The sequence below is a fragment of the Papio anubis genome, chromosome 6 (assembly GCF_008728515.1).
Source record: "Papio anubis isolate 15944 chromosome 6, Panubis1.0, whole genome shotgun sequence".
Classification (NCBI taxonomy): domain Eukaryota; kingdom Metazoa; phylum Chordata; class Mammalia; order Primates; family Cercopithecidae; genus Papio; species Papio anubis.
In genome coordinates, this window is record NC_044981.1 from 137,193,325 (window position 1) to 137,207,233 (window position 13,909).

At 36.9% G+C, this 13,909-nt stretch overlaps 1 protein-coding gene across 12 annotated transcripts in view; it reads right to left on the reverse strand.

Moving 5' to 3' along the window:
* Positions 1 to 13,909, reverse strand: part of NCOA7 (nuclear receptor coactivator 7) — a 155,674-nt gene that overhangs the window by 74,583 nt on the left and 67,182 nt on the right. For 8 of the 12 annotated variants that reach the window (XM_009206162.4, XM_003898224.4, XM_017958354.3 and 5 more), the window contains exon 3: positions 2,247 to 2,467. In XM_009206162.4, coding sequence (XP_009204426.1) covers positions 2,247 to 2,418 — 172 coding nt within the window. In that variant the 5' untranslated portion in view covers positions 2,419 to 2,467. Of the gene's footprint in view, positions 1 to 2,246; positions 2,468 to 2,921; positions 3,020 to 13,909 lie in introns of those variants that run through there. The other 4 variants (XM_009206157.4, XM_009206156.4, XM_009206155.4 and 1 more) reach the window with 1 other exon arrangement.

The following is a 13,909-nucleotide window of genomic DNA, read 5'->3' on the forward strand; positions in this document are numbered from 1 at the left end:
ATCTCTCTCTCTTAAAAAAAAAAAAAATATATATATATATATATATACACACACACACACACACACACACACATATATATATATATATATATATATATATATATAGCTAGGTGTGGTGTCATGTGCCTGTAATCCCAGCTACTCAGGAGGTTGAGGCAGGAAGACTGCTTGAGCCCTGAAGTCGGAGGTTGCAGTGAGCTATAATCCTACCACTGTACTCCAGCCTGAGTGACAGTGCAAGACCCAATCTCAAAACAAACAAAAGATATGAAATGCAATTTTCCTTAATCCTTTTCCTCTTTTTGGAAATAAGGGATAATATTTAATATTTACATTTTAAGAGGAAGCTTATTAACAGCACAGAAGTATCTTTCAACAGGTTGACAGTTACAGCTATTTATAAAATACTGAATAGCTTGAGATTAAAAACATCCATTAAGACATGTAATACATTATACAATCAACTTAGCCGACTGTAAAGCTACAAACCACATGCTTTCGGCTGCCGAGAGAGCATCTGCCTGTATGGTAGCAACATCAGCAATGCAGCACTTATTACTACCTCAAGGGCAGTCCATTTTATCTTTGAACACTGTTGGAAGGTTACATTAAACATGGATACAAGGTATGTCTTCCTGTAACTTTGGCATTAACTAGGACCAAGTTTAGGGCACCCCAGAACAAGTGTCATTGCTCTGCTACAAGGCCACATTTCATTTACCGTATTCTGTGTGTTCTCAGTAACTGCCCTTTGCTTTCTCTCCTTTCCTAGCAATCTCAAGTATGCCATGACCTGCATGCCATGCCATATGTCTTCTAACACTGTTGGAAGGTTACATTAAACATGGAGACACGGCCAGGTGTGGTGGCTCATGTCTGTAATCCCAGGACTTTGGGAGGCCGAGGAGGGTAGATCACGAGGTCGAGATCGAGACCATCCTGGCTAACATGGTGAAACCCCATCTCTACTAAATATACAAAAAATTAGCTGGGCGTGGTGGCGGGCACCTGTAGTCCCAGCTACTGGGGAGGCTGAGGCAGGAGGATGCCGTGAACCCGGGAGGCAGAGCTTGCAGTGAGCCGAGATCGTGCCACTGCACTCCAGCCTGGGCGAAGGTTGAGAGTCCATCTCAAAATAAATAAGTAAATAAATAAAATAAATAAATAAAATTAAAAAACCATGGAGACATAAACGTATGTCTTCCTGTAACTTTGGTATTAACTAGGACCAACTTGAGGGGGGCCCAGAACAAGTGTCATTGCTCTGCTACAAAACCGTATTTCATTTACCGTATTTGCAGTGTGTTCTCAGATACTGCTCTCAGTTTTCTCTCCCTTTCCTAGCAATCTCAACTATGCCATAACCTGTATACCATGCCAAGTTCTGATTCCTGGTACCCTTTATTTATTTCATTTATTTGCATTCTCTTTGAAAGAAAATCCATGGGTGTATGTGATATAACAGTAGGTATGAGATGGATGATTCAGGTCAAGCTAGATATGCCACTTCTGCGAATGTAGTTTCAGATGCAGTAACACTGTGGACTCATTTCAAGATTCCCTTTAAGACTCCCAAATGTCTGAGGTCAGGAATTCAAGACCAGCCTCGTCAACATGGTGAAACCCCATCTGCTAAAAATACAAAAAATTAGCCAGGAGTGGTGGTGGGTGCCTGCAGTCCCAGTTACTCAGGAGGCTGAGGCAGAAGAATTGCTTGAACCTGGGAGGCAGAGGTTGCAGCGAGCCGAGGTCATGCCATTGCACGCCAGCCTAGGCAACAGAGCAAGACTCCTTGTCAAAAAAAAAAAAAAAAAGACTCCTAGGGTTTTTTTTTTTTTTTTTTTTTTTTAACTGACAGATGCTAGGCCATGTCTCCTCCATTTTCTACTGTCTAGCAAATGACAAAAAGTACAGGCATTTCTATCGGCATATTTATGAATATGTCTACATACGTTGAGAAAAATATTTCTCATAAAGAGAAAGTGACTCTTCTTCAGATAAACGTTTATTAGTACACAATACATGCTGGGCACTGTGTTAAATGCTGGGAACACAAATTTAAATGAGACATTATTTTAGTGTGATCCCCTTACACAAGATTATGTATATAAAGCAAGGGCCAGGGGCACATAGCAGCTGCTCCACAAACTGTTACCATTATTATGATCCATCACAAATGATAGTCTTTTAAAAATTTTTATAGGCTTTTTAAATGAAAATACTGCAGTAACGCCATGAATACTCACCGATACTATAATATCTCTTTAGTTCTGTACGCCTAATCTCCTTTAACTGATTACTTTTTCTCTTTTTCTTCTCATCAGTCATATATTCCTCTTCCACAGCAATGTTGCACTTGTCTGGCTCTAAAACTACTGTATTGGCATCTTCCTTCCCAGTATGAGTCCTTGTAGCCATAGCTGAGGCTGTCTCTGCATTTTGTTTGGCTTGTTTTTTCTTTTTCAATCTAAGAAAAGAGGGGAAAAAAAGAAAAAACATTGGAGAGATGATTTGTTGGTAGAAATCGTATTAATTTCATGCTGCTGGGCTTTGAAAACTAATGAACTGATACAGAAAACACTTTCCTTATAATATGTTTCATTACATTTATTGTTCTTTTTTATTTTCTAATCACTTACAAATTCTTACATGGAGATCTGTGACCTTTCTTCAACTTGATATAGTCAATACTACATCTCATAAAATTATTGAGAACTGCCATAGGCCTGAGGAAAAATGAGATTCTTCCATAGGCTATGAAATGTTGAGCATTTTTTAAAATCACAATATATGGTTATGCTACCAGAATGCCATGTTTGGAAGATTACATTTTAAGAAAATATTTCTGGTTTCAGCGGTACTTTTGGACTGATGGGCAAGCACATTTATAAAAACAAGCCCTTTGTAATTGGCTCACATACCGAGTAAAAGGATTTGGCAAGGTGTGAACTGGGTCACATAAGAGTAATTCTTTTCCTTTAAACATACGGCAATAGTAGTGAAGAAAGAGCTGCATTTCCTAAGATAGAAAAATGTCATAATGACAACACATGATTTTCATTATGATTACTGATAGCTGGCTGATTATTAGTTAACATATTTGATGTTACAAATTCTTTACTCCTGAGCCAAAGATGTGTAAGAGATAAAGTTTATCAGAATTCACTGAAAGCCAATACCTCAAAATATTTTCAGTTGACACACACTCTGTAATTAATGCATATGTCACTCTGTACTTGACAGTCGAGAATGTTTTTGCCTTACCAGAATCTAAGTGCTTTGAGAACAAGGGCCTTGGCCTCTAGCATGTGTTGTACTCTACTCATATGTAAATACATATTTTTAAATTATGTCCCTTTTCCCTGTGCCTACATAGAAAGTATCTAGGCACAGTAAGATTTATCTTATACATTTCTATTTCCTTCACCCTCTTGAGCGTATGTCCTATTTGATGTTGGTCAATGGATAAGAACCTGTTTGGGTAGAAAAATGAGATAACTGTAGGATACACAGGGACTGAAACTTGATACTACACTGCATTGCTCTGTGATGCCAAACAAATCAGTCTGACATGCTAGAGAGGTCCCTCCCTGAGGCTAGAACACTTAAGAGAACTCTGACCTCAGGGTAGGAATTTCACACCTTGAGCCTTTGTTTTCTTATATCTCAAATAGTGACAATTGTACTTCCTTGGGTCTCTAATAGGATCTTTTATTAGGCTTAACTGACATAATACACGTCAACATATAACACAAACAGAAACAGAAATAGTAAAATATCCCCTAATACAATCATAAAGACATGACAACTAAGCATGGTGAGAAAAATGAGACATTTGGCTTTGAGATAAAGGTCCCATATTCCAACAAGGTATTTCAACTAGGCTATTATTTACTGAACACTGAGCAGCCAGGTTCTTAGATATTCATTGGCTAATAAATTAGTATATGGCATAAGAGACAGAGCAGCAGAGGAAAAGTCATAGATGAATATACTCCCCATCTCTTAGTTTAGCCATCTTTTAAGGTTTGTTTAAAAGACCAAAACTGGAAGTCCTAGCCAGAGCAATCAGGAGAGAGAAAGAAATTAAGAGTATCCAAAATAAAAAAGAGGAAGTCAAACTATCTCTGTTTGCCAATTATACAATCAAATACCTAGAAACCCTGAAGACTCCTCCATAAGACCCCTAGATTTGATAAATTCAGTAAAGTCTCAGGATACAAAATCAATGTACACAAATCAGTAGCACTGCTACAGCAACAATGACTAAGCTGACAATCAAATCAAGAACTCAAGGACAGTAAGAGAAAAAAGAAAAAGAAAAAAAAATAACTCAAAATATCTCTATAAGGAAACTTACAAAACACTGCTGAAAGGAACTGTAGATGACATGAACAAATAAAAATACATCCCATGCTCATGGACTAGGAGAATCAATATTGTGAAAATGCCCATACTGCCCAAAGCAATCGACAGATTAAATGCAATTCCTATCAAAATACCAACATCATTTTTCACAGAATTAGAAAAAACAATCTTAAAACTCATATGGAACCAAAAAAGAGCCCAAATAGCCAAAGCAATCCTAAGCAAAAAGAACAAATCTGAAGGCATCACATTACCCGACTTCAAATTATACTACAAGGCTATAGTTACTAAAACCGCATGGTACCTGTATAAATATAGATATATAGACATTGCAACGCAACAGAATAAAGAACCCAGAAATAAAACCAAATACAACCAATTGATCTTCAACAGAGCATACAAAAACATAAATTGGGGAAAGGAAATCCTATTCAATAAATGGTGCTGGAAAAACTGAATAGCTATATGTAGAACAATGAAACTGCATCCCTTATCTCTCACCACACATAAAAATCAACTCAAGATGGATTAAAGAATTAACTCTAAGACCTGAACCACAAAATCTCTAGAAGAAAACCTAGTAAAAACTCTTCTGGGCTGGGCGCGGTGGCTCACGCCTATAATCCCAGCACTTCGGGAGGCCGAAGCAGGCAGATCACGAGGTCTGGAGTTTGAGACCAGCCTGACCAACATAGTGAAACCCCATCTGTACTAAAGATACAAAAATTAGGTGGGTGTGGTGGCATCTGCCTGTAGTTCCAGCTACTCAGGAGGCTGAGGCAACAGAATCACTTGAACCCAGGTGGTGGAGGTTGCAGTGAGCTGAGATTGCGCCAGTGAACTCCAGCCTGGGTGACAGAGAAAGACTCTTTCTTAAAAACAAACAAACAAACAAAAACTCTTCTGGACATTGGCCTAAGCAAAGAATTTATGACTTAGACCCCAAAAGCAAATGCAATAAAAACAAAAATAAATGTGACCTAATTAAACTAAAAAGCTTATTCACAACAACAAAAATAAAAAGAGATCATGAGAGTAAACAGACAACCCACAGAATGGGAGAAAATATTTACAAACTATGCATCTGACAAAGGACTAATATCTAGAATCTATAAGCTACTCAATCAGCAAGACAAAAGCAAATAATCCCATTAAAATGTGGGCAAATGACATGAATAGATATTTCTAAAAAAAAAAAAAGATATATAATGGCCAACAAATATATTTTTTAAAATGCTCTATATCACGAATCATCAGGGAGATACAAATTAAAACCACAGTGAAATACCACCTTATTCTAGCCAGAATGGCTGTTATTAAAAAGTCAAAAAACAATAGATGTTGTGTGTGGATGTGGTGAAAAGGGAACACTTATACATTGCTGGTGGGAATATAAATTAGTACAACCTTTGCAGTATGGCGATTTCTCAAAGAAATTAAAAGTAGATCTACCATTCGATCCACCAATCGCATTACTGGGTATCTACTCAAAGGAAAAACAGTCATTATACGAAAACAATACCTGCATGTGTATGTTTATTGCAGCACAATTCACAATTGCAAAGATACGGAATAAACCTAAGTGCCCATCAACTGATGAGTAGATAAAGAAAATGTGGTCTATATACACCATGGACTACCACTCAGCCACAGAAAAGAACAAAATAATGTCCTCTGCAGCAACTTGGATGGAAATGGAGGTAAGTATTCTAGGTGAAGTAACTTAGGAATGAAAAAATCAAATATTACATGTTCTCGCTTCTAAGTGGGAGCTAAGCTATGAGGATGCAAAAACATACATAGTATAATAACGAACCAGGGGAGGGTGGGATGTGGCTGAGGGATAAAAAAATTACATATTGGATACAATGTACATTACTCAGTTGACAGGTGCACTAACATTTCAGACTCCACCACTATACCATTCATCCACATAACCAAAAACCACTTGTACCACCAAAAGCTATTGAAAGAATCATATAATTAATAATAAATAAATAAATAACCAAAAATCACCAACCAAACAATTGGAGACTCATAAAAAGGAATTATTTTCATGAAACATATTATTTTCTATCCTCAGATTTTAACTTATTTTTCTGGTAAAGGAGTAAATAGCTCTAGCAAAGTTCAGATAATACCCCTAATAAAACAATTTCCCTCCTGATCAAAATTTCTCTTCTGATCAAAAGTCCTGCGTGAGGCTCAAATTATTCTGCAGCAATCTAGATACCACACAGAGCTTGTCTCTTAACATTGGAAGGCTTATCTATGCAGAGAACTGATCTCTTTCTCCAAAATGATGGGCTGATTCTGATGTACTGGCTAATCAAAAACATGTTTGGGATTAACTTTGTTGCCCCCTTCCAAAGATGATTCCTTCTAAGAGAAAACAGATGTCTAATATTAATATTAATTCTATGCAGCCTGAGATATGCTGCTTCTTAATCTTCTGAATTTTTCCACTTTAAGTTGATTTAAATGTCCTCGTTTCACTGTCCCCACGATAATTAAACTCACTCAGATCTGGGGCATGTGCTTTGATGAACGGCAGCACTGTTTGGAGACATCTCATTAGAGACTCATTTTCCTCTTGGAAATAACAAAATGGGATACATTGTTTTATTTTTCTCTCCCTTTTCTACACAGACTCTTATTGTCAACACATATAGCCAAACACAGTTGTTACTTCAGAAAAAAAGCTAGAATACCTTAGAAATAATACCTTAGAAATTCTACAATCAGATAATCTTTTGCTTTGACTAGAGTACTCATAGACTTTGTTTCTCTGGAGATTATCAATATAACTAGAATATTCTGATATTGCAACTGGAAATCAGATGTGTTTCTGGAAGCCCTCTGTAAAATCCTTCCTTCCAAGTAAAGAGATCAATTTCTAACACTTTTTGCAAAGGGGAATAGCTGCCAACCTGAGCAATCTGGTAAAGTTAATGCTCTTCAAGCATTCCTTTTCAGGGCTTTAATCTTTCAGTCCTTACTTTTTGTTTTTAAGCCAGTACCTATCTTAGTAAGATAATCTCACAATAGGGATTTGTTATCATTAACTTAAGATAAACAGAAAAAAAATGGTCTTGCAGAAAAACGAACTCCCATTATTTCATCTAAGCATTTTTCATGACCCCAAATATACACTGATTTTATATTGTGGGCTAAAAATACACTTGGCAAATCATCTTAAACGATGAGTGACTGAAAAATAATGAAATACATTTAAGATTTGATTGCCGTGAGTACAAGTGGGAAAAAAAACCAAAACCTTTATTTTGCATTTGTCTTTCTTTAAAATAGATCACAATTACATAAAACCAGTGTTTTAAACTGTAGTCAAGCTTTGTCAATTCTATCTTCTAATCCTATCTTTCCCACTCCAATTTACCTTCTCTTCACAATCTCTGCTTTGTCAGGCTTTCATCAACTCTGTGACCTGGACTATGTTTTATGCTATTATTTATTTTTCTTCTTTTATTATGAAAACAAAACATGTCATAACAGAAAATTTTCAAAGTGCAAAAAACGAATAAGACTTAGATCAAATGCAATGCTAACATAAGAAGCAATCACTGTTTGGGGAAGACAAGGTGAAAGCCAAAAGAAAAGACAAATTACACTGTGGGCTTCCCCAAGGGCAGAAGAATGAGGCAATGTGGCTGGACACCACGATTCCGAGCTTATTTATACCTTTCCATAAAGGAATATTAAAAAGCTTTTTAAATTCTGGAATCTCTTGGCTTTTTTACATTAAAATGGTGTAGGCACTCATAGAATGAACACATACTTCACTTTTTCCCTACTAGTGTTCCAGCCCAGAGTTAGCCGACTGACTACAGAAGTGAGCAAGGGGCTCCTGCTAAATAAATCACTTGTAGTAGCTGAATGAAAACTGATTTTCTTCTGAAGCTTTTTCTTTTACAAAAGGAAATGAGTTTGGGGCACTGGCAGTAAGCAGAGTCAGGGTCTTGGGCAAGTTCCTTTCTTGCATGGCACACATTAGGCACTCAGTAAATATTTCTTGAATAAAATAATGGAAAATGAGCCCATGTTCTGAGATATGCTGCTTCTTAATCTTCTGAATTTTTCCACTTTAAGTTGATTTGAATGTTCTGATTTGGTTGAGATCTGCTATTCTACAAACAGCCATTTCACAGCTTTCTCTGATTTGCAGCATGTTCTCCAAAATGAACTCCCATCTTCGTATTTAAGCTACTTGATTTTAAAATAAAATATATTAGCCACACATTATTTATTTATTTTTTATTATACTTTAAGTTCTAGGGTACATGTGTACAACATGCAGATTTGTTACATAGGTATACATATGCCATGCTGGTCTGCTGCACCCATCAACTCGTCATTCACATTAAGTATTTCTCCTAATGCTATCCCTCCCCCAGTCCCTCACCCCCCAACAAGCCCCAGTGTGTGATGTTCCCCGCCCTGTGTCCAAGTGTTCTCACTGTTCAATTCCCACTTATGAGAGAACATGCAGTGTTTGGTTTTCTGTCCTTGTGACAGTTTGCTGAGAATGATGGTTTCCAGCTTCATTCATGTCCCTGCAAAGGACACAGACTCATCTTTTTTTATGGCTGCATGGTATTCCATGGCATATATGTGCCATATTTTCTTAATCCAGTCTATCACTGATGAACATGAGGGTTGGTTCCAAGTCTTTGCTATTGTGAATAGTGCCACAATAAATATATGTGTGCATGTGTCTTTAGAGTAGCATGATTTATAATCCTTTGGGTATATACCTAGTAATGGGATCGCTGGGTCAAATGGTATTTCTAGTTCTAGATCCTTGAGGAATCACCACACTGTCTTCCACAATGGTTGAACTAGTTTACACTCCCACCAATAGTGTAAAAAATTCCTATTTCTCCACATCCTCTCCAGCATCTGTTGTTTCCTGACTTTTTAATGATCACCATTCTAACCAGTGTGAGATGGTATCTCATTGTGGTTTTGATTTGCATTTCTCTGATGACCAGTGATGATGAGCATTTTTTCATGTATCTGTTGGGTGTATAAATGTCTTCTTTTGAGAAGTGTCTGTTCATATTCTTTGCTCACTTTTTGATGGGGTTGTTTTTTTCTTGTAAATTTGTTTGAGTTCTTTGTAGATTCTGGATATTAGCCCTTTGTCAGATGGGTAGACTGGAAAATTTTTCTCCCATTCTGTAGGTTGCCTGTTCACTCTGATGGTAGTTTCTCTTGCAGTGCAGAAGCTCTTCAGTTTAATTAGATCCCATATGTCTATTTTGGCTTTTGTTGCCATTGCTTTTGGTGTTTTAGTCATGAAGTCTTTGCCCAAGCCTATGTCCTGAATGGTATTGCCTAGGTTTTCTTCTAGGGTTTTTATGATTTTAGGTCTAACATTTAAGTCTCTAATCCATCTTGAATTAATTTTTGTATAAGGTATAAGGAAGGGATCCAGTTTCAGCTTTCTACATATTAGTCACACATAATTTAAAATGTACAGAACTACAGACTGCTTTAATTAATATTAAATTCACAGTTATATATGACTTTGTTCTTAATTTTAAAATTTGGGATCCATGTGCTTTTGAAAAATGCAACATAGACATAAATATCTTGTATGGCATTGTTCAATATGGTAGCCACAGGCCAGTCACCCATAGTTACTCTTCATTTTAAAATTTGGGATCCATGTGCTTTTGAAAAATGCAACATACACATAAATATCTTGTATGGCATTGTTCAATACGGTAGCCACAGGCCAGTCACCCATAGTTACTACGTTTAAGTAAAATTGACTTTAAAATTATTCTGTTGTAAGAAATACACTTCTAGACTCATATCCTAGTGGTTACTCTACTAGATAATACAGAATACTTCCATCATCACAGAAAGTACTAGACAATATTGATCTAGAGCTATAGTTAGTCCTATCTGCAAGACATTAGAGAGAAGGGTAAAGATACAGTATTTAAAATGTAACGAGTATATGCAGAAAATATGTGTACAAGGGTACATACATACACACAAACACTTTTTATTGTGTTTCATTTGTACATTTTGAATTTTATACCATGTACAATAATATATTAAAAATATTTTAAGTAGTCTTTGAAATCTCTTTCCTACTGTAAGAATAATTTAACACATAAATATTGTCCCATTTTTAAAACTGAATTTTACTTTTCAAAAACTTATGAAAAGCTTTAAAGAGCTTTCTTTTAACAGGAACTACTAAGCTGACTAAGGAACCAGGCACCAGGCTATGTACTTCACAAATGCTAGTCTATCCTCACAAAAGCCCAATGAGGTAGGCAGTTTTATCTCTATTTTACAGATAACAAAAGGAAGGGTGAGAAAAACTAGGACCATTTCCCAAGGTCATAGGGCATAGTTTAGCTGTGGAGCGGGAATTCACAAGCCTAGGTTACAGCCAACTGCCACAGGGCCTCCCAGAAGCCCCTCTAAATGTGTACTATGGCATATATGTATACCTCGACTTTAAAATAAAATCCGCTGGACTCTGAAAATTCTACAAACTATGTGGGGGCCTGAAAATTTAGTGGGCTTCAATGGATTGCGCACTCACAGAAAGATTTGAACACAGATTTGGGTTCTGGGCTTGGCTTTCTCTGTAATCAGCCCTGCAACCTGCGTTGGAAATAGGATAAACCCCCTGGGACTTCTAAGTAAACAAAAGCAAGAGGCTAACATGATTTTCAAGGTCCTATCTGGCTCTAACAGTTTGCCCTTGGCGGAGAAGAGGAGGAAATGTGTTAAACTTGTTTTGATTTAAAAAAAAAAAAAAAAAAAAATTTTTTTTTTAACATCCAAACTAAACCGTCCCAAGAGTCTTGCACTTGTGTTTTTTTTCCTAAGTCTCACATTTGATTACGTTTTCCTTCCACTGCAGAATTTCTAGCCTTGGATAAGTCCAGAGGCCAAGACGGTCAGAACCCCATTCATTTACAAAGGCTATTATAAGCAAAAATAAAAACAAACAAAAAAACCTAAAACCAAACCAAGAATAACAACAAAACACTGCTCTATAATTTGGGGCTAATAGCTCCAGGAAGAAAAGTAGAAAACATCAAAACTGACCAACCATGAGAACAGACCCATGAAAATCTTCTTTAATACAAAATTTTTCTTTAAAATTACCTCTGTAGGGAAATAGAGTACTAATATGAAATATGTAGGTATAGCATTATTTCATGAAAAAAAGATGTAAAACAGTATTGCAGCGTGACTCCATTTTTGTGGAAAAAACAACAAAAAAAGCAAAATCCCTAAAGACCAACTATATACACATAGATATGTATTTATACAGGTTTGGTGGATGTATGAGAAAACGGTTGGTCAACGAGTGGGGAGAGAAGAAGAACTTTCACTTTTTTTTTTTTTTGAGACGGAGTCTTGCTGTGTCACCAGACTGCATGGAGGGCAGTGGCGAGATCTCGGCTCACTGTAACCTCCGACTCCCTGGTTCACGCGATTCTCCTGCCTCAGCCTCCAGAGTAGCTGGGATTGCAGGCATGCAGCACCACCACACCCAGCTAATTTTTGTATTTTTAGTACAGACAGGGTTTCACTATGTTGACTAGGATGGTCTCGATTTCCTGACCTCGTGATCCACCCACATCAGCCTCCCAAAGTGCTGGGATTTACAGGCATGAGCCACTGCGCCCAGCCACGAACTTTTACTTTATAGGTATGTAATGTGGTGGTGTTGAATCTTTTGTACAGTAAGCATGTATTACTTTTGGATTTACAAGGCTAACAAACAACAACAAAATTAAATATCTGCAGCTATGGCAACATTTTGCTAACTCTTGTTTAGTGGTTCATTCTTTCTCCTGAGTCCAGCTATCTCAGTAAATTGCTGGACTGCAATCCCACGCCTTTTTTTTTTTTTTTTTTTTAAGTCAGATAGAGCTAGTCTGTCTCCCTCCAGGGACCCTCTCTTGGTGCTTTTCTTGGCGGTTCTGGCTGCAGCCTTGTCATTGTATTGTTCTGACCTTCTGAGCCTAGGCTGTTTTTTCCTGGTTGTCTAATTCTGACTTTTACCACCTCTGACAATGGAAGGTCAGTCTTTGGGCAGAAACACTTGTGTTTGAATCCTCTTGTACCTTGGATGCACATCCTTTGGCGAGTTACTAACTCTAAGCTTCAGGTTTGTTGTCCTTGACATAAAAATAATAGTCTCTGATGGGTTTTTAATGGTGATTAAAGGAAATGGTACACAGAAAGCTCACTTTACTATTAAACACAACCTGTGCCTGGTTTCCAGGAAGAGCTTAATAAACAAAAGTTACTAATTTGTTGTGCTGCTGCTGTTATTCTTACTTGGGGATTTCTAAGAATCCAAGTAAATGAGAGAACATATAAAACACAACATATTTAACATAACAAAGAAGGTATGTGACAAATGTCAGGTATTAATATATGTTCATGTCCTTTTTCTCACTCTACATAAATATTAATTGTATTTAACTCTGCTATGAATTTAGTCATCAATGCAAAGCCACTTATTATTTCTAGAAAAACATCACTTTTTGAACTTCATTTCATTTTGTCATTTCATAGTTTTCCATTTCCACTGAAAATCCTCATTTATGATACATTATATGCCAAATTAAGCCAAACTTACAGGCAAAGGGAGAGTAACAGTTAAAACAACAACTCACTTGAAGAAAATTTTCTCTTGGAATTCTGGCCAAATAAAAACAAAAGGTTTAAGAGTAATCACTGGAAAAACCTGTGGATGTTCCTGATTCTAGTGTCACCCATGGAGACATGCATTTTTTTTTCCTTTTTTCTAATCGTGATAATGAGATTCTTCCCACTGCTAAAACTGAAATTCATCAGTTAAAATGAAAGTACTCCGGCTTCAAAGAACCAATACAGTTAAGAAAAGAGATTCTTTGGCTTTGCATTCAATAACTAGCAATATATCCTTCAGCTGGGTATACAAACACACAACAGCATTTCCCCTAGCCTCAAAGAACAACCACATTCAAATAAAGACAGAAAAACAGAATGTCAATCGGGGAAACTGCAACAATTCAGTTTTCCTTTTCTAGGATTTCCTTGTACTATTAAAACAGTGGTGGGTCAGCAGGTCTTAGAAGACCCCGGTAACCAACGTGTGGGGGCCAGAAGTGACCAAAACCAAATTCACACTCTCTCAGAGGAGCCTTGGGGTGGGACATTTCAGAAACCTTATAAGCATCCCCCAGTACCAGGATCAAAATGACACTGCTGCAAAATGGATGCACACTGTGTAGAATGTCTACATTGTATTTATAAAACAAAACAGGCTTTTGTTGAATGTATACATTGCCCCGTGTGAGAATTTGGTTCCCTTTTCTAGAAGTCAGAATGCTGAGTCACAGCCTAAAAACGGTTTAGAGAAATGGATGGTGCAGACAATGGTAATATATATCTCATCTATAAACTAAGGAAGGGAACCAGAAAAGGGAACTCGCTCCAGGTAACAAGAGAATTGTGTTGTGCTATGAGTCACCAAAAAGGCCTACAAATA